Source organism: Girardinichthys multiradiatus, chromosome 20 (assembly GCF_021462225.1).
Source record: "Girardinichthys multiradiatus isolate DD_20200921_A chromosome 20, DD_fGirMul_XY1, whole genome shotgun sequence".
Lineage (NCBI taxonomy): Eukaryota > Metazoa > Chordata > Actinopteri > Cyprinodontiformes > Goodeidae > Girardinichthys > Girardinichthys multiradiatus.
The window spans coordinates 48873079-48901069 of record NC_061812.1 but is presented as its reverse complement, the minus strand read 5'-3'; the positions used below and the strand labels follow the sequence as shown (position 1 = coordinate 48901069).

Genomic DNA, 27991 nt, shown 5'->3' with positions numbered 1-27991 from the left:
TCTTAAAATATCTACAGAATATTACCATAGCTTTGGTTATGAGCTCTAAACAGGAACTTATTGCCAACAAACTTATATATTCGTCCTTTTGGCTTGTTTTTTTTTTATTAAAAATCAAAACACAAGATAAAAAAACACAACAAAGAGACAGTGAACCAAATGTACAGGTCATTATAAGAACCAAAACAGTGTCACAGCTGATGTTTCCAGGGCAGTTTTATGGGTTGTTCTTTCAGTTTAAACATTCGCTCTCATTCAAGCGTTTTCTAAAACAGAAGACAGTAGGGAAGCAGTGGCCACACTTCCTTTTGTGGCTTAGTGATTACAATTGCTGCTGTTCTTTAGAACCGGTCCATAAACTCCCCTACACTGTTTCATATCAACTAAAAGTGAAATATATGACTGGTAAGAGGACTGCCATGGCACCAGCAGGTTACTGAGAGCTTCAGGGAAGTCAGAACACAGAGGGTCAGTCTGTGGTGGCACGGCGGTACCAGAAGCGGGCCCTAAAATCATCACTGCAGGTCATGAAGCCGGGGTTAGTGGGTGAATGGACGATGCAGCGGACAATGTTGTTGTGGCCCAGAGAAAGCAGGTTCTTCCTTTCTGCTGTTCTAGAGTCCCAGCAGCAGAGACTGATGGTTCGCTCATCAGGCAGCAGCACGTAGTCCTCCGTATGGTTGAACACACCTTGTGTGCGATGCATCTGACGGCCGCTAAGTCCCGCCCCTGAAACATAAAGACCACACATGTCCTGATCAAGGGTCATTTATAAATGAGGGTTAAATACTTGCTGGAAGCCTGAAGGTCCTGTTTGCAGTACTCATTCCAAACTTTCCTGCTTCTATAGGAGACTCTGCAAGTTTTTGGTACATACATTCCAAATAATCCTAACTATCAAACAGCGCAGTCAGAGTCAGTTTATTATTCAAATTGGTTAAAAGGTTTTGTATTGCTATATTAATAGCATTCACTCCTCCTGGAAGAGCATGTAGCAACAGTGGCTTGCATTGACTTTGCAGCAATCCCTCATACTGAGCAGCATGTAGCGACAGTGGAGAGGAAAACCCCCCTTTAACAGGAAGAAACCTCCAGCAGAACCAGGCTCAGTGTGAATGGCCATCTGTCACGGCCAACTGGGGGTTTTAGAGAACAGAGCAGAGACAGAAAAAAAGAACACAGAAGCACTGATGCACTGATCCAGGAGTACTTTCTATGGGTTAAACATTAATGATTATAGCTCCTTTAGAGGCTTCATCTAGGAGAGAAAAGCAGCTAAGCAGATAAACTCTGAGCTAGTTTTCAAGTCTAGAGGATGAAAGAGAGGACAAACAGTTCCGGAGGTGAAAGAAAGAAATCCTAGAAACCTGTTTAATATGGGATTTAAATGACATGTCCTGGTCAAAAATAACACCAAGGTTTTTTACTTTATTACCGGAGGTCAATTTGATGCCATCCAGGTTAAGTGGGTTTCAGAAAGTATAATTAGAAATGTATAAAGACGCCAATTTAACAAAGTTCTTAAAATATGGTTCCTCTGGTTAGATTGGAGAACGTCACTGAGGCATGAGTTTATTTTGAAAACGGGTCCGTAATGTGAAAGTGTAGATACTTACAACTCTGGCAAACTGAAGTATTCGCTCAGAGTCAACAGGAGGGAGTAAACTATCCGGACTAACAGGAGCGTTGTGGATTTGGCGGTAGATGGCGCTGACTTGTTTTTAGTAACAACATGAAAGACGTTAGCTGCTGCTAGCTGCTCATTTTCAAAACCTACTTCCTATAGGCTTGACCTCAGCCAATAGGAGAAAAGTTGAGGCGGTGACGCTGTTCGTCTTTATATTTTCAGCTGTATGTTGAGACAGAAAAGACAATGCAGCAACCAAGGAATGGAAAAAGGAAAGACGGGAATAAATGGGCACAGGGAAATCTGTTGGGTAACAAAATATACCAAGGATGTATTAGAGAAATTACACTGCTCAAAAAAAATAAAGGGAACACTCAAATAACACATCCTAGATCTGAATGAATGAAATATTCTCATTGAATATTTTGTTCTGTACAAAGTTGAATGTGCCGACAACAAAATCACACAAAAATCATCAAGGAAATCAAATTTATTAACCAATGGAGGCCTGGATTTGGAATCACAAACAAAATTAAAGTGGAAAAACACTACAGGCTGATCCAACTGTTGGGACCCAGCCATGGATTTCAACATTAAACTCCGGTACAAACTTTTATAGAACTTTCAAAACAAATTGCATTAACCTACTTCTGGCAACAGCCAAGCAAACTGTAACAGCAGAGTTCCCATGATGCCACTGTCTGTATAAGAGAACCCCCTCCCCAACAAACCGACCTCTTCCACGCGGCCTCCAGAGGGACCGGATAGGGGAGGCAGCGCGCTAATGTCTCTTTTCTGGCAAAAAGACAAACTCTTCAACTGGATCCAAGGGTGTCATAAGATCATGCGATCATATACACAAGATAAGTAGAAATAAATCACTGTCTGCGTATCCGGTGATTTTCATTCATGAACGGGGTAATCAAGGTACAAGCATTGCTTGACTGTTCTTTGAGATCTGCAGAAGCGAACTGTTTCCAGAGAGTTCCCAGCATGACACCAAGTGCAGCAGTTTCCCAAGGAAGGACAACGGAGACCGCATTACGGCAGCTAACGTGCAGTGTGGTTGGCAGACGCAACGAGCCGCCTTTCATCCACAGCTACGGAGGTTAGCTGGAAGCTAACCCTTTTGTTCACACAGCGGCCGCACCTTCAAACTAGCATAATATCTGCAGCACACAGGTTCAGTTTTGTGTTCTTTGTTTATGTGTTTTTAAAGTTAAGACAAACTTTATTTAAAGGGTGATTTCAAACAGAATATTGATCATAACGCGCCGTCCGCGCTTATGCATTTTAACCCTTTTATTAACCCTGGTATTTTAAAGGTATGTGTTTGATTCTGGTGCTAAGCTATCAGCTTCTTTTGTTAGCTCAACTGCTAACCGGTAAGAACACGTGCTTGCTACTAAGAGTATTTAACAGAAAGGTTGTTAGTTTTAAAGCTAGTGAATAATAGTCCCTAAACATCATTTTACTAAATTTGAAAACTAAGTATACACCATTAAGCCCCATTTCTCCAGAAAGATTTGGCTCATTTCCAAAATACTCGCTTAACAATATTTCTTTAAATATTATTTTAATAAATAAAGGCAGCTAATTAGACACCGTTGAGAAATGTTCATCCAGAAGGTTGGTTTTATTCAGCAGATCATTATTTAAAACATTATTTTATTAAAATAATATTTTATCTGATCTTGCATTGTGATTGGTTGTCTAAGTTAGTTCCAAGACTAACTTCACGTCAATTTCAGATTCTTCAAGATAATCCTTGGTTCTCAAACGTAAACACTGCATGGTAATGTTGCATCACTCTTTTGGTCATGGTTTCAAGCATCTCTCATCAACTTGTTTATATTGTACATAGCCCATTAGTCTTCATTATTCTTTAATTCTGCTTGGTAGTTTAGTTGGATTATTTTAGCATGGTAAAGAGTTTGTTGATTGAAATATGTTTGACTTTGAGTTGACTTATTTTTGTTAATAAATTCTTGTATTTTAAGAAATTGTGTGAATTCATTCCATATATTTACAGAGTTTATGCTGTTCAATAATGTCAGAGCTCGTCTCACAACTTTCTATTTTGTCCTAATACCATCACCTTACTGGGCTGGTATTCACAGGACAAACCTTAACAGACCGAAATATTATTTGATATAATATAAAAATATTAAATAATATTCTCAGATTCATAATCCCAACACAACTTTTATGTAATGTCCTTAAAACAAGTCAAAATGAGGCTCAGTATTGTGTGTGGCCTCCACGTGTCTGTATGACCTCCCTACAACGCCTGAGCATGCTCCTGATGAGACGGTGGATGGTCTCCTGAGGGATCTCCTCCCAGACCTGGACTAAAGCATCCACCAACTCCTGGACAGTCTGTGGTGCAACGCGACGTTGGTGGATGGAGCGAGACATGATGTCCCAGATGTGCTTAATTGGATTCAGGTCTGAGGAACGGGCGGGCCAGTCCATGGCTTCAATGTTTTCATCTTGCAGGAACTGCTGACACATTCCACCCAGATGAGGTCTAGCATTGTCCTGCATTAGGAGGAACACAGGGCCAACCGCACCAGCATATGGTCTCACAAGGGGTCTGAGGATCTCATCTCGGTACCTAATGGCAGTCAGGCTACCTCTGGCGAGCACATGGAGGGCCATGCAGCCCTCCAAAGAAATGCCACCCCACACCATTACTGACCCACTGCCAAACCGGTCATGCTGAAGGATGTTGCAGGCAGCAGATCGTTCTCCACGGTGTCTCCAGACTCTGTCACGTCTGTCACATGTGCTCAGTCTGAACCTCCTTTCATCTGTAAAGAGCACAGGGCGCCAGTGGCGAATTTGCCAATCCTGGTGTTCTCTTGCAAATGCCAAGCGTCCTGCACGGTGTTGGGCTGTGAACACAACCCCCATATGTGGACGTCGGGCCCTCATACCATCCTCATGGAGTCGGTTTCTAACCGTTTGTGCAGACACATGCACATTTGTGGCCTGCTGGAGGTCATTTTGCAGGGCTCTGGCAGTGCTCCTCCTGTTCCTCCTTGCACAAAGGCAGAGGTAGCGGTCCTGCTGCTGGGTTGTTGCCCTCCTACGGCCTCCTCCACGTCTCCTGGTGTACTGGCCTGTCTCCTGGTAGCGCCTCCAGGCTCTGGACACTACGTAGACAGACACAGCAAACCTTCTTGATGAGCTGCACTACCTGAGCCACTTGTGTGGGTTGTAGAGTCCGTCTCACGCTACCACGTGTGTGAAAGCACCACCAACATTCAAAAGTGACCAAAACATCACCCAGAAAGCATAGGTACTGAGAAGTGGTCTGTAGTCCCCACCTGCAGAACCACTCCTTTATTGAGTGTTTCTTGCTAATCGCCAAATATTTCCCCCTGTTGTCTTTTAACTTCTGTTTCTCATTATACTTAAAAACTTGTTTTGCTTTTCCTTAACATAGAAAGTACTCCTGGATCAGTGCTGCTTCTTTTTTGCGTCTGTTCTGTTCTCTCAAACCTCCAGCAAGTCAGTGACTCAATGGATTCTGCTGGGTTTCATTAGATAGAACATTGTTTGATACCTTGGTTCAACTGGAATCGATGTAACCTGCATAGAATGTGTCTGTATGACTGAAATGAATTGACCTTTTGTGTAAAGTGCCTTGAAATTATATTTGTTGTGAACTGGCACTATATGAATGAAATGAATTGAAATGAACATTGTATTTTTCTGAAATTTAAACACTTAGCAACATAGCAACATGTTAACTAACATAGGTTGTTTGGTATTATGTGTGTGAAAGACTAAATTATTATGTGTGTGAAAGACTAAATGGCAAATAGACATTTAATCCCTGCAGCTATGGCTGCCTTGCTGGAACCCATTTCCAGCAGTCATTGGGTGAGAGGCAGGGTGGTTGCATGAAAAAGAGGCTACAGAGTACTCTAAGAACTCTATGCAGAAAGACCATGGGCCGGGATTCAAACCTATGACCCGCTTGCAAGACAACAGTGCTTACAACTGTTCTCACCGTACACACACCATACAACACATAGAAAACATCAGATATATTAAATGGTGGCCTCACAGGTAGAGTGATAATGTTGAAGGCACTTGCAGCAGCATCCAGCCTTTAAGTAAGTGGTATAGAACATTTGTCCAGCATTATAATTGAGTGGAACAGAAATGGCTTATACTATCCAGTCAGAACAAGAGAACCGTAAATAAATGATCAAGTGATTTCTCACCAGAATATCAGTGCATTTATTGTATCCCCATTGTCCCTGACAGATAAATGATTTACAGTGGGAAGTAAGCAGATCGTGTTTCACTTCATTTCGTAAAAAAAACGACATTATTGTTGCCCATTTTCTTCCACATTTGCTCAGAACAATCTCATGGTATTTCCACATACACCTCAATTACTACAGAATTATCCGCTAATGGTATCTGCCAAAGGCAAATATAAAGAGGTGGTACCTGGGCTTCCTGCTTGATCAAGAGCCTTCTTTCAAAGCACACATTGGTAACTCGGTCTGTGAACTGGATGGCTTGAGTTCTGTAAAAATTCTTGCTATTCTCTTAGAGCTTGTAGGCTCCTTGTATCCAGCTACATTTTCACCACTGCTTGATTATAGTGATGTTCTATATGCAAGTACCTCAACCTGAGAACACTAGATCACTGCGCTTTAAGATTTATTCCATGCTGTAGTTACCTTACCTTGTGATCGGTTTCCCAAAGTTGGTGTGCCTTCTTTGAGTATGTGAAGGTTAATTCCCTGAATGACTGATTTTTATTACTCTTCTTGGCTTGGTCCCACCTTATTTATGCTCTCTGCTACAAAGAACCAAAAGCTAATAGGCACTGCATTCTTGTGGCACTTGAATGCTCTCAGGGTTGATTGAATTGGGAGAAAAAAAGGGGATTCAGTTTGTTGTTCCGTTGACTTGGAAAACTTTAAAAAACACACAGAAAATATATGAACTCATCTCAGTGGACATATTTTGTTCCATTTTAGAGTTTACACAACAGTAATCTATTGAACAATGCTTGCGTTACTGTGAAGTGGATAGCTGCACTTTGTAACAACTATCTTGAGTTCCTAAATTATTTATCATCAATTTCTTTTTTTATGCTTGCAATTAATGTAGCATTGGCCAGGTGATTGGACCTAGTAACCAAGATTAAATAAAGAGGAATTCTAAAACAACCAAACAAGTTGAGTTTTTCAAAGGTATACTGGAGTTAAACTGGACAGAATTTGCCATGGTTTTTGAAAGCAGTTGTGTTCTGACCCAATTTAGTCAAAGCGTTTCCACTAAGTCGGACCTGTTCCTGGTGCATGTTGGACTACGGCAGGGCTGCCCTTTGTCACCAGTCCTGTTCATAACTTTTATGGACAGGATTTCTAGGCGCAGCCAAGGGCCGGAGGGGGTCTGGTTTGGGGACCAGAGGATTTCGTCTCTTCTTTTTGCAGATGACGTGGTCCTGCTGGCCCCCTCTAGCCAAGACCTACAGCATGCACTGGGGCGGTCCGCAGCCGAGTGTGAAGCGGCTGGGATGAAGATCAGCTCCTCCAAGTCCGAGGCCATGGTTCTCGACCGGAAAAGGGTGGCTTGTCCTCTTCAGGTTGGAGGGGAGTTCCTGCTTCAAGTGGATGAGTTTAAGTATCTCGGGGTCTTGTTCACGAGTGAGGGAAGAATAGAGTGGGAGATCGACAGACGGATCGGTGCGGCTGCCACAGTAATGGGGGCGCTGTGCCGGTCCGTTGTGGTGAAGAGAGAGCTGAGCCGAAAAGCGAAGCTCTCGATTTACCGGTCGGTCTACGTTCCTACCCTCATCTATGGCCATGAACCTTGGGTCATGACCGAAAGAACGAGATCCCGGATACAAGCAGCGGAGCTTCCTCCGTAGGGTGGACGTGCACTCCCTTAGAGATAGGGTGAGGAGCTCGGCCATCCAGGAGGGGCTCGGAGTAGAGCCGCTTCTCCTCCATATCGAGAGGAGCCAGTTGAGGTGGCTCGGGCATCTATACCGGATGCCTCCTGGACGCCTTCCTTGGGAGGTGTTCCAGGCACGTCCCACCGGGAGGAGGCCCAAGGGACGGCCCAGGACACGGTGGAGGGACTATGTCTCTCGGCTGGCCTGGGAATGCCTTGGGCTCCCCCCGGAGGAGCTGGAGGAGGTGTCTGGGGAGAGGGACGTCTGGGCGTGTCTGCGGAGTCTGCTGCCCCCATCCCGGATAAAGCGGAAGACGACGAGTACAAGTACGAGTACGTTTCCAGTTGAACAAGTGCATGGTGTGCAGGTTCATCAAGGAGTACATGGCTCCAAACACTGTATCTGGCAGAGCTCCACTAGTGGCAAAAGATGGGATTTTGTAATAATTAATTACTACTTTTTTTTTCTTTCTTGCTTTGAATTGTAATTGGGAATCAACTTGTATCCTGATTTTCTTTCATAAAGTCTAATCAAATTGGTTTTCAGCAGACAATAATAACAGTTGATGATTTCACGGATAGTTCTAGGAAACGGTTACAATAAAATCAGAGGGGTGTTTCCGTCTATATAGTAAATATTTTAGAACAATAACATAATGATTAATTAAGCCATCATTTTATGTACATCTAAACAAAATGTCCTGAAGATGTTGTAGCCATTCACCTTCAGTCACATCTCCTGACACACAGCAGGGGGAGCTGTAGCATTAAGACATTTAAATTTGTAGGACTTTTTATTTATATAGTTTTTAGTTTTTATTTTTTACTGCGTAATTCTTGCAAATAAGTCACGTTTGGGAACGGATGCTTCTGACAACAAGGTAAGTTCAAAATATATATTTTTAAAACTCTCTGGAAGGTGTCATCAGCCCAGAAATAATGTATTTCTGATTTATTACTTCCACTTCGTGCAGAGCTCCACCAGATACAGTGAAGCCAGACCCCACAGAAATCCTCAGTTCCCCACCACCATGCTTTACAGTTAGCATGGTGTGTCTGCACAGAGCAGATCAACATCTGTAGTATGTTTTAAGAACGTGGATCCAGAAATCCCTTCAGATGCAGCTGTAAATCCCCCCCCCAGAAAAACAAAATCATGCTTTCATGCTTTTTAGAGAAGGAGCTATCTCCTAGAAAGCCTTCTTTTACCGAGGCTGATTTTATCAAAGACTGCATGATGAAAAAAGTGGAGAAAAAAAGTCCTGAGAAAAAGCAAGAGTTTGTTTCCGTTTGTGATGCCGTAGATGACATGAAACCAGCCTGGATGGCGCCCTGCCATGGCTGGAGAGCAGATTATCAACCTTGGTCTGTAATAAAGTCAGCGAAGGAGGAGGCAAAGCTATAAAACTCCACTGTATTATTTACAAGCAAGTTCTCTGTGCCAAACATCTGAAATATGAATGTGTTATGAAACCAGTGATAAAGTCTATTAACTTTCTTTGCTCCAGAGCCCTGTGCCACAGCCAGTTTCAACAGTTTCTACTCGACATCCAGACTGAATACGGAGATGTTGTGTATAACAATGAAAACTGGAAAATGTCTGGGAAAAAAGTAACAACGGATGCAGGAACTATCTGTTCCTGTTATGCTGGCTGATTTAGAATTTTTAGTTGACATAACATGAGATCTGAACGGGCTGAACACGAGCCATCAGGGTTAAAAAGCCTATGGGACCAAGCTGAAACCTTTCCAAAAGCTACCTTTCACAGACACAGATTAATACCACACATTTTCCATCGTTGTAGGAAATAATGTCCAGTTTTCCAGAGAACAATATCTGTAGGCATGCAGTAGTCATCTCATCTCTGGAGGATGAGTTTTAACAGCACTTCCAGGATTTTTCAGTTATTGAAAAGGATCAGACCACCTGCACCTGGAGCTCATTGAGCTGCAGTGCGACGTCGAGTGTCAAAGTCAGCACCAGCAGCTCCTTCTTAACTTTTACCACCAGCTGGAAAAAAACATTTTGCAAAAGATTCCAATATTTGCTAAGAAAATGCTTGTTTGTCTCGACATACCTGTACGAGAATACATTCTGTTATAAAGCTCAAGAACCATGTGAGGACAAGACTAAGTGACCCTCACCCATGTGACAACTTGCACATGAAGGCCACTGACTTTGAGCCAGACCTGGTCAATTTCTTTTTAATTGTCATCTGAAAAACCATAGAACGAGTGATACATGGCCCTCAGTGTTTTGTACCTCTAAATAAGGTAACAGTTGGTGTTCTTTTCCTGTTCACGTCTTGAATTTAGAAGTTTCCAGTGAGCATTTAATAGTGAGATAGATGCAATATTTCAAATAAACCTAAACATGTTTAATCTTCCAAGACTTATTTTTCAGTCAAGACGTTATCTGCAAACATAAAAGGCAGAGCATTTTTGATAAAAACGTGTTATTAGTTGTGTTCTGTGAAAAGAAATAAAAAGTATTCCTTTTGCAACAAACTTTCATTCATTGGTTAATTTGCATTTAATGTTAATGGTTGAAAGAATGTCAGAATAGTCAGCCCCCATGCATTTTCACATCAGCAAATCTGGTCCTCTTCACAAAAGGTTTGGACACCACTTGTTTAGGGTTACCTGATGTTTAGGTATTTATTTGGTTGGAGCTTAATGTCAGAAACAAAGAACAGAAAAGAGCATCTACATTAGACTGTTCTACAGAGGGTTCTTTTGTTAACTGATCTTTAAGTATTGTGTTTTGTTATGATTTTATGAGCACTTAGTTATACACACACACACACACACACACACACACACACATTGCCACTGCTTCTAATAATGAATGACAGCAGCAGGAAGCCCAGACAATGTATTTTGAATGTTAGCTTTCCTAAAAGAGAAACTGAATAGGAAGAAACTCACCTTGGCAGGTCAAACTTTACAAAACCAAAGCTCAGAAGTTGGCCACAATCAGTCATACCAAACGCTTAAACCGACAGAATTATAGCTTTACACATTAAACAATTGTTTTATTTGTATATAAAATAAAGCTACCTTTAGTGAGTAAATTCTAACAGTTGTCATTACGTCATTGGACCAAAGCTGAGCTGCTTGTAGTTCTGGAAGAACAAGGAAGATAGTAGACCACAGGAGACTTCTCATGAGTGTTGAGTTCGGGTTTCTATTGCTGTGTCCTAATTTAGGACAGACTTCCGGGTCTTGCTTTGAGTTTTTATTAAGCATCATGATCCCAGCCTGTTACTATAGCATCAGTTTTTCATTGGTCAAAACAAAAATAACTGCTACTATGTTTGGCACAGGTTTTGAGCCAACATTAGATCTGCTACTGTAAAAGAAAAATAGACTGAACTGAGTGCAGTTTGGGCTCACTAGCAAAGAAGACCATCATTTAGCTTTTACATTTTAAAGTGTCTCAATCTGTCAACATAAAAGAAACAACTAAATAAATAAAAAATAAGTCTGATGTGTGAGAAAAAATCCACAAGGAAGTGCTGACTGAAAAGAAATGTATTGTGTGGGTTTGTGCTGGTTTCAGTAAATAAAAAAAGATTTGTGTGAAAGTATCGGTTCAAATTATTTAAAAATTAATTTCAAATGTGATCCAAACCAATCCATTACATTTCTTCTGGTCTAGATAAGTTCTTTATCACTCAAAGTGATTTGCTTTGCACTACATCACCCGATTCATAATTTGAACACAGGATAAAAGTTTGTGTTTTACATTTTTCTATCAAATAAATAAATGGGGCACACTGAAACCATTACAACCATCTCACAGCGCCAACTACTCATTCAATCAGGCCTGAACTGATGCCACAGTCATCTGCTGCGCATCCATACAGGCCTTCAGCTCTACATGTAACAATATTAGCAACAGAACCATCCACACACCCTCAGTGTGTGCACGCCAATGGGTTGAAATATACAGGCCAAATAATGCATAACAGCCATGTTAGAAAGATGAGACCTCTATCCCTCAAATTTCCTCTTCTCAGATGCAGCATCAGTTTAAGTTAACAAACAAATAAGGAAACCAACCTTACACAACACCACTAATACTGCTAAGCCCAAAAATACTCACACCCCAGGCAGATGCAGATTTAAAATAATTTTTATTCAGCTAAGACATTTGTTTCCTCAATAGCAAATAAGAAATGATTATAAAACAAAATGGCAAGGCAAAAATGATCTTTACCCTTCTCAATAATGCTAATGAACCAGCCAACCCATTCTTATAATGTCTGTCAGGAACTCCCGGGCCTCTTTTTTCCCCCCAGTATACTACAAGAACTTCAACATTAAATTGACATCTTGATCAATCAATGACACTTGCTGAAACAAATATTAAGATATACAGGTTGGACAATGAAACTGAAACACCTGGTTTTAGACCACAACAATTCATTAGTATGGTGTAGGGCCTCCTTTTGCGGCCAATACAGCGTCAATTCGTCTTGGGAATGACATATACAGGTCCTTCTCAAAATATTAGCATATTGTGATAAAGTTAATTATTTTCCATAATCAGTCAGTCATTTTCTACCGCTTATTCCATAGTGGGTCGCGGGGATCTGGTGCCTATCTCCAGCAGTCAATGGGCGAGAGGCGGGGTACACCCTGGACAGGTCGCCAGTCCATCGCAGGGCAACACACAAACAACCATGCACACACTCATTCATACACCTAAGGGCAATTTAGAGTGACCAATTAACCTAACAGGCATGTCTTTGGACTGTGGGAGGAAACCGGAGTACCCGGTGAGAACCCACGCATGCACGGGGAGAACATGCAAACTCCATGCAGAAAGACCCCAGTCCAGGAATCAAACCCAGGACCTTCTTGCTGCAAGGCAACAGTGCTACCAACTGCGCCACCGTGCAGCCCCACGGTGGATTATGGATTTTCCATAATGTCGTGATGAAAATTTAACATTCATATATTTTAGATTCATTGCACACTAACTGAAATATTTCAGGTCTTCTATCGTCTTAATACGGATGATTTTGGCATACAGCTCATGAAAACCCCAAATTCCTATCTCACAAAATTAGCATATCATTAAAAGGGTCTCTAAACGAGCTATGAACCTAATCATCTGAATCAACGAGTTAACTCTAAGCACCTGCAAAAGATTCCTGAGGCCTTTAAAACTCCCAGCCTGGTTCATCACTCAAAACCCCAATCATGGGTAAGACTGCCGACCTGACTGCTGTCCAGAAGGCCACTATTGACACCCTCAAGCAAGAGGGTAAGACACAGAAAGAAATTTCTGAACGAATAGGCTGTTCCCAGAGTGCTGTATCAAGGCACCTCAGTGGGAAGTCTGTGGGAAGGAAAAAGTGTGGCAGAAAACGCTGCACAACGAGAAGAGGTGACCGGACCCTGAGGAAGATTGTGGAGAAGGGACGATTCCAGACCTTGGGGGGCCTGCGGAAGCAGTGGACTGAGTCTGGAGTAGAAAGATCCAGAGCCACCGTGCACAGGCGTGTGCAGGAAATGGGCTACAGGTGCCGCATTCCCCAGGTCAAGCCACTTTTGAACCAGAAACAGCGGCAGAAGCGCCTGACCTGGGCTACAGAGAAGCAGCACTGGACTGTTTCTCAGTGGTCCAAAGTACTTTTTTCAGATGAAAGCAAATTCTGCATGTCATTCGGAAATCAAGGTGCCAGAGTCTGGAAGAAGACTGGGGAGAAGGAAATGCCAAAATGCCAGAAGTCCAGTGTCAAGTACCCACAGTCAGTGATGGTCTGGGGTGCCGTGTCAGCTGCTGGTGTTGGTCCACTGTGTTTTATCAAGGGCAGGGTCAATGCAGCTAGCTATCAGGAGATTTTGAAGCACTTCATGCTCCCATCTGCTGAAAAGCTTTATGGAGATGAAGATTTCATTTTTCAGCACGACCTGGCACCTGCTCACAGTGCCAAAACCACTGGTGAATGGTTTACTGACCATGGTATCACTGTGCTCAATTGGCACAAATGTTCAACTTCACTTTCATGTTCATCAAACCAATCTTTCACCAGTCTTACTGTGTGTATTGGTGCATTGTAATCCTGATACACGGCACCGCCTTCAGGATACAATGTTTGAATCATTGGATGCACGTGGTCCTGAAGAATGGTTCGGTAGTCCTTAGCAGCGACGCGCCCATCTAGCACAAGTATTGGGCCAAGGGAATGCCATGATATGGCAGCCCAAACCATCACTGATCCACCCCCATGCTTCACTCTGGGCATGCAACAGTCTGGGTGGTACGCTTCTTTGGAGCTTCTCCACACCGTAACTCTCCCGGATGTGGGGAAAACAGTAAAGGTGGACTCATCAGAGAACAATACATGTTTCACATTGTCCACAGCCCAAGATTTGCGCTCCTTGCACCATTGAAACCGACGTTTGGCATTGGCATGAGTGACCAAAGGTTTGGCTATAGCAGCCCATCCGTGTATATTGACCCTGTGGAGCTCCCGACGGACAGTTCTGGTGGAAACAGGAGAGTTGAGGTGCACATTTAATTCTGCCGTGATTTGGGCAGCCGTGGTTTTATGTTTTTTGGATACAATCCGGGTTAGCACCCGAACATCCCTTTCAGACAGCTTCCTCTTGCATCCACAGTTAATCCTGTTGGATGTGGTTCGTCCTTCTTGGTGGTATGCTGAAATTACCCTGGATACCGTGGCTCTTGATACATCACAAAGACTTGCTGTCTTGGTCACAGATGCGCCAGCAAGACATGCACCAACAATTTGTCCTCTTTTGAACTCTGGTATGTCACCCATAATGTTGTGTGCATTTCAATATTTTTAGCAAAACTGTGCTCTTATCCTGCTAATTGAACCTTCACACTCTGCTCTTACTGGTGCAATGTGCAATCAATGAAGACTGGCTATCAGGCTGGTCCAATTTAGCCATGAAACCTCCCACACTAAAATGACAGGTGTTTCAGTTTCATTGTCCAACCCCCTGTATTTTTCAAAAATAAAGCCTGGTAAATATGGCTAATATTATTCAACATATCTTTTTTACAGTGAACCTTTATTCAAGGATGATTAAGAGTTCAGTTTATATAAATGCCACTATGTTTTATTTATATTTCATGTGGGATTCCTAAATGAAAGACTCATAAAGATGTTTATTCATAAAATTATTCAAAGTTTACAGTCCTGGCTCCCTGGAGAGTAAAGGCCAAAATAGGGCTTACATTAGTAAGGACTACAGAGTAGTCCAACATGTAGAGAGAGTCATTGGAAAAACAAGGAATCTATATACTATATTTCAAAGTACAACAGGAACTCACGTTTGCAAATCTAAGTACAAGTGTTACACTTCTGGACAAAATATTGTATAAATGCTGAGAAATATGGCTTCAGATTTTAACAGCAGATATGTAATAATCCTAGGTTTCTCTTTAGTACAGATGCTAAACATACACAGTCATAGCTCTGTTGAGCCATCCATTCCCTTAGCTCTTAGCAGTCATGAGTTTATGGGATTCTTCTTAAATAAAATTGATTCTATTAAAAATAAAATCTTTGACATACTCCCGAAGATGATTACTTCATCCTCAGCAAGTGAGGCAACATTGGAAATAACTGCAGAACCTGATTTGTGCTTGGACTGCTTTGATCCTGTGGAGCTTCCTGTGTTATCAGAAATATTAGCTTCATCTAAACCTTCAACTTGTATGTTAGACCCAATCCCAACCAAATTATTTAAGGAAGTGTTCCCTCTGATTACCAGCCCCATTTTAGATATGATTAATCTATCTTTAGTAAATGGATATGTACCACAGGCTTTTAAGTTAGCTGTAATTAAACCTTTACTTAAGAAACCTTCACTTGATCGAGATGACTTGAAAAATTACAGACCTATATCCAATCTTCCATTCTTATCTAAAATTCTTGAGAAAATAGTTGCTAATCAAATGTGTGAACATTTACACAGCAATGACCTGTTTGAAGAGTTTCAGTCAAGTTTCAGAGCTCATCACAGCACTGAAACAGCTCTGCTGAAAGTCTCTGATGATATTCTTATGGCCTCAGATAATGGACTTGTCTGTACTGGTTCTGTTAGATCTCAGTGACGCATTTGATATAGTCGATCATAATATTCTCTTAAAAAGGCTGGAATATGCTGTAGGGATCAGGGGAACAGCGCTAGGCTGGTTTAAATCGTATTTGTCTGACAGATTCCTGTTTGTTAATGTAAATGATAAATCACCTTTAAACTCCAGGGTTAATTGTGGAGTACCACAGGGTTCAGTACTTGGGTAAATTCTCTTTACTATATATATGCTTCCAATAGGTAAAATTATCAGGCAGCATAGGATAAATTTTCATTGTTATGCTGATGACACTCAGCTTTACATATGCATAAATCCTGATGAGCCCAACCAGTTAGATAGACTACAGGCATGTCTTGAAGATATAAAAACTTGGATGACTAAATTTTCTGCTTCTAAATTCAGACAAGACAGAAGTTGTCGTCTTTGGACCGGAGTCTTTGAAAAAGAAATTGCTTAGTTGTCAATCAATTAATCTGGATGGCATTAAACTAACCTCTGGTAAAGTAAAAAACCGTGGTGTTATTTTTGACCAGGACATGTCATTTAAATCCCATATTAAACGGGTTTCTAGGATTTCCTTCTTTCACCTCCGTAACTGTTTGTCCTCTCTTTCATCCTCTAGACTTGAAAACTAGCTCAGAGTTTATCTGCTTAGCTGCTTTTCTCTCCTAGATGAAGCCTCTAAAGGAGCTATAATCATTAATGTTTAACCCATAGAAAGTACTGCTGGATCAGTGCCTCTGTGTTCTGACTTCCCTGAAGCTCTCAGTAACCTGCTGGTGCCATGGCAGTCCTCTAACCAGCCATATATTTCACTTTTAGTTCATATGAAACAGTATAGGGGAGTTTATGGACCAGTTCTAAAGAACAGCAGCAAAATCACTAAGCCACAAAAGGAAGTGTGGCCACTGCTTCCCTACTGTCTTCTGTTTTAGAAAACGCTTGAATGAGAGTGAATGTTTAAACTGACAGAACAACCCATAAAACTGCCCTGGAAACATCAGCTGTGACACTGTTTTGGTTCTTATAATGACCTGTACATTTGGTTCACTGCTATAGGCTTAGGCTGCTGCAGGACATGATGACCACTTTCACACTCTGTTACATTCTCATACTACTCTCCAATTTTGCATCATTTGCAGTTTTTTCAGCTTTTAACTTTATGTTCTCTCTCTTTTCTCTTCCTAGAAGCTACACCTGGCCTGACGCTGTGTCTACCTGTGACACCGTCCTGGAGGGGGGCATCGTCCAAGCTTCTGCTGGCAACAACTTAATGCTCACCCTCTACCAATGATCCACATGGCCCAGTCTTTCAGTGTTTAACCCTATTTTTCTCCTAGACATAGCTACTGACTGAGCTTTTACTGTGACTTTTTACTGTGTATGTGCTCATATTCTAAACTTGAAAACTGGCTCAGATTTTATCTGTTTTTTCTTCTTAGATGAAACCACTAAAAGAGCTACATCCATTAACATTTACCTTTCCTTCCCATAGAAAGTACTCTTGGATCAGCGCTTCTGTGTTCTTTTGCCTTCTCTGTTCTGTTCTCTCAAACCCCCAGTTGGTAATGGCAGATGGCCACTCACAGTGAGCCTGGTTCTGCTGGAGGTTTCTTCCTGTTAAAAGGGAGTTTTTCCTCTCCACTGTCGCTACATGCTGCTCAGTATGAGGGATTGCTGCAAAGTCAACGCCAGTGACTGTCCACTGTCTCTACATGCTCATCCAGAAGGAGTGACTGCTACAAGTCTCTGACTCGAAGCAATCTGCTGGGTTTCCTTAGATAGAAAAACGTATTAACCAATCTGAATAAATAACTGAATCCGACTGTACTGTTCAATGGTTAGTTATTAATTGGAATGAATGTGCCTGACTTGAAATCTATATGATTTAATTGAATTGTGCCCATTTTAAAGTTACCCACCTTTCACACAATGCAACAGGATACAACACTCTCCAATTATTTGTACCCTTTTCCTTCTTCCCTCCCTGTTGGATGGAGTAAGGGGGAGTCAGGTTTAACCTAAACCGGCTCAGTTATGGTTTAGGTGCAAACACACCCTCCATTTCTGCTACCTGTTCGACCCCTTTTCTTTTCCAATGGTTATAATCAGTCTGACAGAGAGAGGTACCCCCAGTCCTTGTGGTTTTTAGTATAACAATGGCCACCAGTGGGCTCTACATGGACAAACTTTATCAGTTTATTATTTTACTTAGTACCCCAACACATAGCCCATTCTAAAATGGCCGAACTCTAACACTCAGTAGTTTAATCTAACCTCCCCAACAACCCCGCACCATTCCAAACCCTTTGTGAAGTGCCTTGAGACGACATGTGTTGTGAATTGGTGCTATATAAATAAAACTGAATTGAATACGTATACTTTTAGTGACATAGATGGTCAAGTCCTAACCTTGACAGGAATTGGTCTCTGGCAGACAGTTTTCTTTTAAAGTGATGATTATAGTGTAAATATGAGTTATTTTTTAATCTTCCAGAGGTGCCATTTTAAATTTCCACATCAGATATGAATTAATATAGAAATGATGTAGCTTCATCCTACAAAGATATAATTTTCTTTTAATGGTGTTACAAATACAGTAAACGATCAGGAGACTAGGAGACATATTAGTACTGCTACAATTCCGGAATCCCACAGTAGATGTGGATAGCACTTTTTATGTTAATAACCAGAGGTATCAGCCCAAATCAGACAGATTTATTTTAAGGATTATAGATATGACGAGGTATACATAAATATCCCATGTTTAGGGACTTTTTAAATTCCACATCAGATGTGGATGAAATTTATGGATTGACATCTATGGATGTTAAACTTTTAATCTAGACAGAAATTGCCCTATGATAATGAACAATTTTCTTTAAAAAACATTAATAGTCACTCAAGGCTAATGTCTTCATCAGGAGATTTCAATGTGAAATTCCACACTATATATGAATAATACTTTTGAGAAACGTGTGAACTTTTTACTCTTAATTGAGACAAAAATCATCCTGGGATAAAATACAGTTTTGTTTTATTAAAAATATGCTGATTTATGTAATTTTATCATGTTTATGAGCCTCACCTTTAGGAATCCCAAATGAAATATAGTTACATTTATAGTAATAGTAATCTTGTAATATGTTCCTTCTAGTTAGACTGTCATAGTCATGCTTTTATTTTGAAAGCGGGTCCATAAACGTGAAGGCCTCTTAGTACTTTGGCAAACTGAAGTATTCTCTCAGATAGAGTCAATAGTACACAGTAAACTATCTCGACTAACAGCAATATCTACTACCAAACCCACAACAGGCCTGACTTCTTTAGCAACAACATTGCAGACATTAGCCTCTGCTAGCAGCTCCTTTTACAAACCAGGCAGAGGCTCAGCAGCTACTTCCAAGAGGCTTGACCTCAGCCAATAGAAGAGAAGCTGAGGCGTTGATGCTGTTCCAAAGACCGGGCTCATTGTCTCAGTCCCTCCTCCCCGATGAATAATATATTACTGCATACAATGTTCTAATTCATTGTTTACATTTTTACCAATACAGCCAAATAAGGTCAGAGTAAAAAACATGATAAAATCTAACCTCTAACAAACATATAGTCATTACTGTTGGAGATCTTGAGTGAGTTTTTTTGTTATATGAAAAACCAAATCCCAGATATGACACTAACCCAGCTGAACAGATTGGCTCAGTTCCGGGAAAACACTAAAGGACAGAAATGAACAAGCATCTATTTCAGATCAAGTAGAGACAAAAAATTATGGAATCTGTCAATATTGTGTAATAAAAGCTGATAACTTCCATAAACTCACCAGAATACTGAAGGCTTTCAAATTTATCTGAAAGAGTTTAAAGCTCTAAAACCACCAAGTTATTCAGTTTGATCAAACACTAGGTAGTACAAGAACACTTCGTACTTTGACTCACCTTGTGATTAAACTAGCCCTCTACTGACAGTAGCAAGTTGAGCTTAAAAAAGCTACCAACATATTTCTTAAATTAGTTTTTTCTTTGTCAATTAGAAAAAGAATGGAAATTATAAATGTGGTAGACTAAATGGTTCAGTGAATTTAACCTTATAACAGGGTTTAAAAGGAAAATGTTCAGATGGAAATGTGATTGTCCTGCAGTAGCGACACCAGCAGGCAGTCAAATGCTTCACTTCCCTTCAATAATATACCCTAGACTTATTATACTAGTAAAGAAACTAGGCAAAAGTTTCCATTTCTTACTGGAGGTATTCTGTGCATATTCAACAATGAACAAGTAGGACTCAGATGAATGTGTTGCCCAGAGCTCTGTCTGGAGCGAGCATGTTACAGAATGGAAGCTGAATAAAAGCCAACAAATATAAGCTCCTGATCACTGGCTCTTTTGATAAAAGACTCTATCTGTTTATTCATAAAGTGCTCAAATTTATTAAAGTTTTCAGTTAGTCAGAAACTGAAAGCAAAAGAAACCTTGAATATGAAGAAGCAACCAGAAGTCCCCCACAATGTTCCTCATAGTGGAGCAATGTGATCAGGTTGCTGTTAGTAATCTTCCTTTTAATTGACGCTATGAGGTTCCTTCATTTCCTAACACTAATACATGAGTGTTTTCTGATAAGGTTGTCAGAAAACCAGTGACGTGCGATGGGATTAATGACAGCCCAGGAACAGACTCCTCTGGAGTCGGATGTGCAAATATATAAACACTGTATATGCACAATAGAGGCTTAGATTTCAATTTTGACCTTAACTGAATCAATTTAAGAGCTTTTAATTTTGCTTTAATCAATGTAATAATGTTCAACAATATCACAGCAAGGAAAAACAGAAGTATGTTTTATATAAGGTAAAATGTGATAATTTAAAATACTTTTTCTTATTATGGCTGATCAATCTTTTTTTTTTTTTTTTTATTAATAACTGTGCATGACCTTTCTTTGTATATTGAAGTCCATGGAAGCAGGTTGCATTAATCGAGTCTTAAAATCTCCCAGATCTTCCTCTCCTTCACGTTGTGGACATTAATGTTCAGTCTGTGCTGCCAAGTCAAATCTGCGTACTCTGCACTGTTTTCAGGTGAACCACTCTGGTTGAGTGGGTTACCTTTCTCCCACTTGTTTGAAGCAGATCTTTCAGTCGGTCTTCCTCTCTCTAAAATCACCTGTTTAAACTGAAATGCAGTTTAGAAAAATGCTTTTCCAGTGTTGAGAAGTGAAAACACCCCTGCCCTGTGTGACTGAAGAGTGTGTAGCAACATGCTGTTAGCTTTCTGTGCCTATGGGGCTCAGCACTCCGCCCATCAATGCAGCATGGTGCTTTTTGCCTCAAACTGTCCATTTTCACAGTGCATTTATGGCCAATTAGAAAGATTAAATATGTTCCATTTAGTCATTCAATATATTAGGCAGACTGTGGAACGTCAGCATGTTTAGTACGTGTGCAACATGTATATTGACGATATAAAGAGAGACAGCAATGGGCATGCACCAGCTACCTACTTCAGTCAGTGTGTGTGGAACACAGCACCATCGGTGGTGAGGCACAGCTATTTACTGCCTCACGTTGCCTGTCTCCCATGTATTTGAATCAGCAATGTGTACATTCAGCGATTTTGACCATAAAAACTTTGAAACATACAGAAAAGAAATTTATCGACGAGTCAAGTGGAAAAATAGAATTTCTCTTTTCATTGCTAGTATTTTACTTCTCGTGATGACAGGTGAGGCACAGCCCCACCTATCTCCCCTGACTGCACATCACTACAGAAAACATGAAACTGGGATTATAGGCAGCAACCTCCTAAAAGAGAACAGGCCTTCTGACAACCACATCTGAAAAGTGACTGTGTAAGAAGTAAATATCTTCTTACGTAGCAAGAAGTATCTTCTAATTGTCTTCTAACGTTCTAATTGTCTTCTAACGTTCTAATTGTCTTCTAACGTTCTAATTGTCTTCTAACGTTCTAATTGTCTTCTAACGTTCTAATTGTCTTCTAACGTTCATAGTGTAAACATTATTCTGTGATATACATTTTGTTATCTAGTTTCATTTCTGGAGATACTTGCTGAGACTTCTTCCTAACTTTGAAAATCCCTTGTATGTGATTCCTGTTGCCCTCAACTCTGCTGTCTGTCTCACTCATGTTCCTGCTAGATGGAGCAGCAACTCTCCTTAAACATATCTACCTTGGCTCATGTTGTTTTTGACTGACCAGAGCAGAAAGGAGCTGAGACAACCCTTCATGCAAAACTGAGCTGGTTAAATGACAACAATATGCACTACAGTAGAGCACCACCAATGATACTTAAATATCTGCCTCATCCTTGATGTTCTCTCCTCCCTCATGCTCTGTGGAGTTGAGCTCAGAGTGGGGATCTGAGGTGAGGTCTGTTTTTCAGTGGAATAGAGGCAGGGTTTCAAAGCAAACAGATAATGGCTGTATTATGTGCAAAGTTATGGTTAGCAGCTTTGATAAAGCATCTGTCCCACGCTTAAGTCACTAACAGAACCAGCCCCCCTAGTGAGATAGAGAAACTATACATGCGAGATAATTGTGATGATACGCTTTGATCCCAGAAGCAGTGTGGAGCCTTAAAGGCGTTCTGCTGCTTACTGCTCAGGAAGGAGCAGCGAGATAAATATCATATGTCTGCAGCACAAGTAGGAGAGATAAATTGTAACTTTGATCACTGTGCAGTAATGGGCTAGTCAAGCTTCACAGTGTTGTGGGCAATCAATGGGTTTCAGAGGGCAGTGCAGAAGGTTCCGTTTTTGTCTGAAAAATCCATTAACTCTCCATTTTAAACATAATCTCACTCTGGACTTAAATGAAGGCAAGATTTAAGAAGTGTTAAAAATGCTACACTGCTTCTCATGAGATTTTCTATATGTCAGCTGAGACTTCAGATCAAAGCTGTACTGGACCACATCTTAAAAAATGTCCTGTCATATTGCATGTTGTAAAGTCCTTTTAATAGGAGCCCAGAGAAAGTGCCAAAGTGATTGGAGTCTTCTTCACTTACAGTGTCTCACAAAAGTGAGTACTGCCCACATTCTGACAAAGTAAATGGTGGGGATTTATATTGCACTATTCTAGTCATACTGACCACTTTACACTAGAGCCCTGACATGGATATTAATGTTCTATTATATCTTTTCATGGGACAACAGTGAAGATTCAACACTTTGATACAATGTAGTGCAGCCTGGGAGGAAACAGTGTTTCCTTTAAACAGCTGTACCCTCAGATTAACTCGACACAGACATTAATGTCTAAATTGCTGGCAACAAAAGTTAGTACACCGCTAAATGAAAATGTCCAACTTGTGCCCAATTAGCAATTTTCACTTACCTGATGTCATGTGACTCGTTAGTGCTGCAAAGTCTCAGCTGTGAATGGGGAGTCAAGCCTACAGTCAAGCATGGTGATGGAAGCATCATGGTTTAGGGCTGCATGAATGCTGCCGACTATCAGCAGCTACAGATCATTGAGGGAACCATGAATGGCAACATGTACTGTGATATATTAAAGCAGAACATGATTCCCTACCTTCAGACACTGGGCCGCGGGGCAGCATTCCAACATGATAATGACTCCAAACACACCTTCAGGAAAACCACTACCTTCCTAATGAGCCTGAGGATAAAGGTTCTGGACTGGCCAAGCATGTCTCCAGACCTAAACCCTATAGAGAATCTATGGGGCATCCTCAAATAGAGGGTGGAGGAACACAGCTCTGTGATGTCATCATGGAGGACTGGAAGAGGAGTCCAGTGGCGATCTGTGAAGCTCTGGTGAACTCAATGCCTGCGAGAGTCAAGGCAGAGCTGGAAAATAATGGTGGCCACACTAATATTTACACTTTGGGCACTTCTGTGCACGGACTACTTTACATTGTATTAAACTGTCATATCTTCAATGCTGTGAAAAGTTTTAATAATGTTAGGGTTGTAATAACCTTTTGTGAAATGATGTACATAGTGCACAGAGGAATGTAGAACTGCTCCTCCTGAAGGGTGCCAAATATTACTCTCATTTAAGTTAAAACTGCAGTAATAAGGCTATGAACAGTACGTCTGTAAAGCAGTAGGTTACAGGCTAGCTACCTGAGCACCAAGCCAGGTGTATTGAGCAGCTAATATCAACCCATACTACAGCAGAGTACTGCATATAGGCGCCCTAGACCTGGGACAGATACAGAGGAGATCCGAGCCATAGACATGCAAAGGCCCCCCAGAGCACAGGAACCCCAGGAGAACTACCGCAATCTGCGCAGAGAAGAGCAGGGGAGAGTCCCAGGGAAACCACCCCGCAACCACAGTGCAGAAGCCCAAGGAAGCTTCCACTATTGCCATTAACTCTTCCTCAGGTCCAGGCAGATTTCCAGACTTCACTCATTTTGCAGTGTTCTGCTGGGTTTTGGTTTTCACTACTGCTCCAAAAGGTTTGATCAAAAGGATTGTCTTTCATTTTTAATATTAACTGTAAATGAATACATGAACCTGAATGTTCAGATGTTCCTTACCTGTGTACTTGACCAGGGTCCGACCAGTAGAGATCTCCCAAAGCTTGGCCACTGAGTCTTTTCCACTGGACAGGATGTACTTGGAATTCTTGGAGAAGATGGCGGAGCACACCTCTGCCCCATCATGGGCCTTCTCAAAGGTGGTCACGCAACGGTTGGAGACACCATCCCACAGCTTGATGCTGCCGTCCTTGCTGCAGGTGACGTAGCTGTTGGCAGAAGGGTTGTAGCTGACGCCACTGATGGTGTCTGTGTGCTGGTCCAGTGGGTTACAGGAGACAAAGCACTGGAAAGTGTTGACATCATAGAGGCGCAGTGTAGGGTGCTGTGTTCCCACCAGCAAGAAGTCCCCAGAGGGGTGGAAGGAGATTGAACGCAGCATTTCTGCTTCCTGCAGGGTAGCAAATGGTCAGCACATGTTAATATATGAAGATCTTTTGAGTTTCCTGTATTGTCAACATCAAGTTGTCAAAAGCTACAGATGCAATTTGATTTGATTAAATAAAACCCAGCATTTTATGTAGTGGTCAGCCAACATGTCTAAATCCAAGGGGAAATGCTGTACATTTAAGTTTATGGCAGTAAAAAGACAAAATGTAAAAGGTTTCAGGGAATATGAATGCTTTAGCAGAGCACTGGGTTATGTGTTACATGTCAAAGCAACAAGCACATGAACAGAAGCAGCAGGACATTACCCAAAGTATCATTCTGACCAGCTGGTTTGCCTTCTTCCTAGGGATGGGTACAGAATTGGGTACTTTTATAGGTACCAACCGAATTCCGTCGGAGCTACACAGTATCGCTTCACGTAAAATCAAACGGTACCATGTTTCGGTACCTAAAAGCATCATTGTGTCACAGAGGGAGTGGAAGAGTGGCTGATTTTCCATGCCGGGCATGAACACAGCATTGCATGAACATAAACACAATGAAATCAGTAGCTGCTGGTACCATCAACAAAGCATGGCTGATAGAAAGCGCTCTAAAGTATGGCTCCACTGTTCAGATGCAGATTACGCTTGCTGCAATATTTGTGACACGAAGTGCAAGGCCAGCGGCGGGAATACTAATCTGAGGAAGCACCTGGTTAAGCAGCAGATTTTTCTCAAGGCTGAAGAGACAATTTCTGTCACCCTCAGATCTACGGCTACAACTCCTGCATTCGCCACCGTTAGCACGCCTGCGTCGGTCAGCGACTCGTCGTCTGCAGCCAGCATCATGGGAGAAGAAATGTTTGCAACAACTGAGATGTTACAGTACCAACAGCCGGATGTTGTTTTGATTTATTAATTTAAGTTTATATATTGAGAAATAAATGTTAAATTGAAAATGTTTGAGATTTTATTATTAAACAAATTAACATTTATTACCACATAAACACACATAAAAAGTACTGACAACTGGTACCGATTCCCAGGTACTGGGCATCGGTACCGTATTGGCTCAAATGTGAAAGGTACCCATCCCTACTACTTTCCATTATCAGGTATCAAGTCCTCCCCAGGTAAGTGATGCACATTTTGTCAAAAGACATTTGTATCACACCAGACCACTGAGGCTAAAAGGCCCACCTTCAGCATCCAACAGTGATGCACAGTGTGTTCTACCAACTTTCTATCAGAACAAGCAACCACCTTTGTGGCTGCTAGAACTTAAGGAGGTCTTCTATTGCAATGGTTCTCAACCCTGGTCCTCTGGCCCACAGTCCTTCATTTTTTAGAGGTCTCTGCTCGAACACCCTTGATTGAAATGATTACATTATGTCACTGGGATGCCATCAAGTGCAGCAGAGGCCTGTTAATCACCCATTCATTTAAGTCAGGTGTGTGGCAGAAAGGAAAAACCTAAAACATGTAGGTCCTGATGACCAGGATTCAAAAAACATTGTTCTAGCGTATCATTCAATGTGGTTCAGGTTCTGACCACCGCAAACTGGAAATATTGGACAAGACGTGCAGTTCTGGAGATGCTGTAACCACATAAAGTACATAATGCTTACTCGCTGCTTAAAGTGTCCCACCCTCAGCCATTCTGCTGTTCAAGTTAACATAATGTTTTTCTCTACCCACCATTAGTCAGAATTATGTGTTGGATCATTATTATTAGGGTTGAAACAATTCATCGGATTAATCGGTTATTGAAATAATCGTCATCTATTTTAGTACTGGAACAATCGTTAACTGGAGAACGTAGACTTTGAAACATGTAATTTGCTGAAAAAAACAACAACAAAAACATTCAATTAGGCCAAAATTGTACAAAAAACATCAATTTTCCTTTAAGATGAAAAATCTTCCTTGTCTGTAAATATGCTCCATCCAGAACTCAAGTGGCATAGCTTTAGCTTCACCTGGTTCAAATTCAGCAAAGAATTTCCTATTAAGCATCCTTTGCTATCCGGTTATTTACTGATTAATCAAAACAATAGTCAACAGATTAATCGATTAGCGAAATAATCGTTTGTTGCAGCCCCTATCATTACAGCTAATAAATTAAGTAAGATAATTCACCTGTATGTATTTAAAAGCTCTTTTAGCAGAGGGCTTTGAGTAGTCAAACAGTTTTAGGGTGTAGTCTCTTGAGCCAGATGCTAGAATCTGTTCACTTGGATGGAAGGCCAGGCAGGTGACTTCATCCACATGATCATAAAGCGTACGTATGACAGGATGATTCTCCATGTTCTGCTGCGCCGTCTCGTTCATCATCACCTAGAAGATACCCAAAGCAACACAATGTTAGTAGAACAACAGTGTCTACCCTCACTGTACACTACAACCTGCCTCACCTCGATGGGCATGGCACTTTTAGCCAGCATGCGCTCTGTATCCAGAATCTTGATGGAGGCGTCAGCTGAGCCTGTGGCAATAAGTTGACCATCCCGGCTGTATGTCGCCACACGGCAGGGACCCTTATGGGACGTGACGTAGCAGGTCTCATACTCTGAGGCCTCTGGGGACATGGTCTGGACATCTGCATCAAACTCCAGATCAATGCCCACGCCAGGTGCTACTGTGTCTGAGCGGCCAATAGCATACTGAACGGCGCTGTCGTCATTCTCAATTCCTGCGATAGATAATCTGTACTGTTAGTTTTAGATGAACAAATTAAGGTAAATATGATGAAGGTTGGGGCAACTCATACCTATCTTGGCAAGCTGCATCAGTTGCTCAGAGGGCGACACCACGCTCTGTGGTTTCACCTCATTGATGAGGCTGTTGGCGATGTTGGTGTATCCATCATGGAGCAGCTGGCTGATGATGAGCCTGTATAGGTGCTGTCGGTCCTTTAGAGTCGGCTTAGGACGATACATTTTGGCTCACTGCTGCAACGTAGCAAGCTGACACCAAACACAACAGATCACCAAGTTATCCAATGACAATATCTACGGTAAACATTCCAACATGTATGCTGCACAGCGCTGGGAATAAACTGTCGGAAACAATGACTCCTCCTGTGTATCTCTGCAGCTAACGTTAGCTTGGATGCTACTGCTAAAGCCGGGGAAAGCAACCGTCAGCTAGCTAAAACAAGGCTTCAACCTGACTGAGCGGCCGACTTTATTAGGCACACAATGTAATAACTGGCATACGACGCTTAAATTCAGTTTAACTTATTTTTACAATTAAAACCTTAAGAATATCCAAACCTGAGTGAAGTTCCAATAGCGCTCCTGAAGTCAAACGTGTTACGTTCGACGTAATGGACGTGCTTACGTCACAAAACGGATTCACGTTGTTTTGTATGTGTTTTGACGACTTTTGACGTTCCACTACACAGGCAACATTGAAAATAGAAATTCATATAAATGGGATTATTATTTT

At 41.4% G+C, this 27991-nt stretch overlaps 1 protein-coding gene across 1 annotated transcript; it reads right to left on the bottom strand.

The window, feature by feature from the left end:
- Positions 1 to 86: 86 nt before the first annotated feature.
- Positions 87 to 27929, bottom strand: cstf1 (cleavage stimulation factor, 3' pre-RNA, subunit 1). The gene is made up of 6 exons (XM_047348823.1): positions 27817 to 27929; positions 27312 to 27507; positions 26956 to 27233; positions 26681 to 26878; positions 24171 to 24561; positions 87 to 729 (listed from the first exon to the last, which is right to left on the bottom strand). Exons 2-6 carry the CDS (start codon positions 27478 to 27480, stop codon positions 470 to 472), a joined length of 1296 nt encoding a protein of 431 aa, XP_047204779.1. The 5' UTR covers positions 27481 to 27507; positions 27817 to 27929; the 3' UTR covers positions 87 to 469.
- Positions 27930 to 27991: the final 62 nt, after the last annotated feature.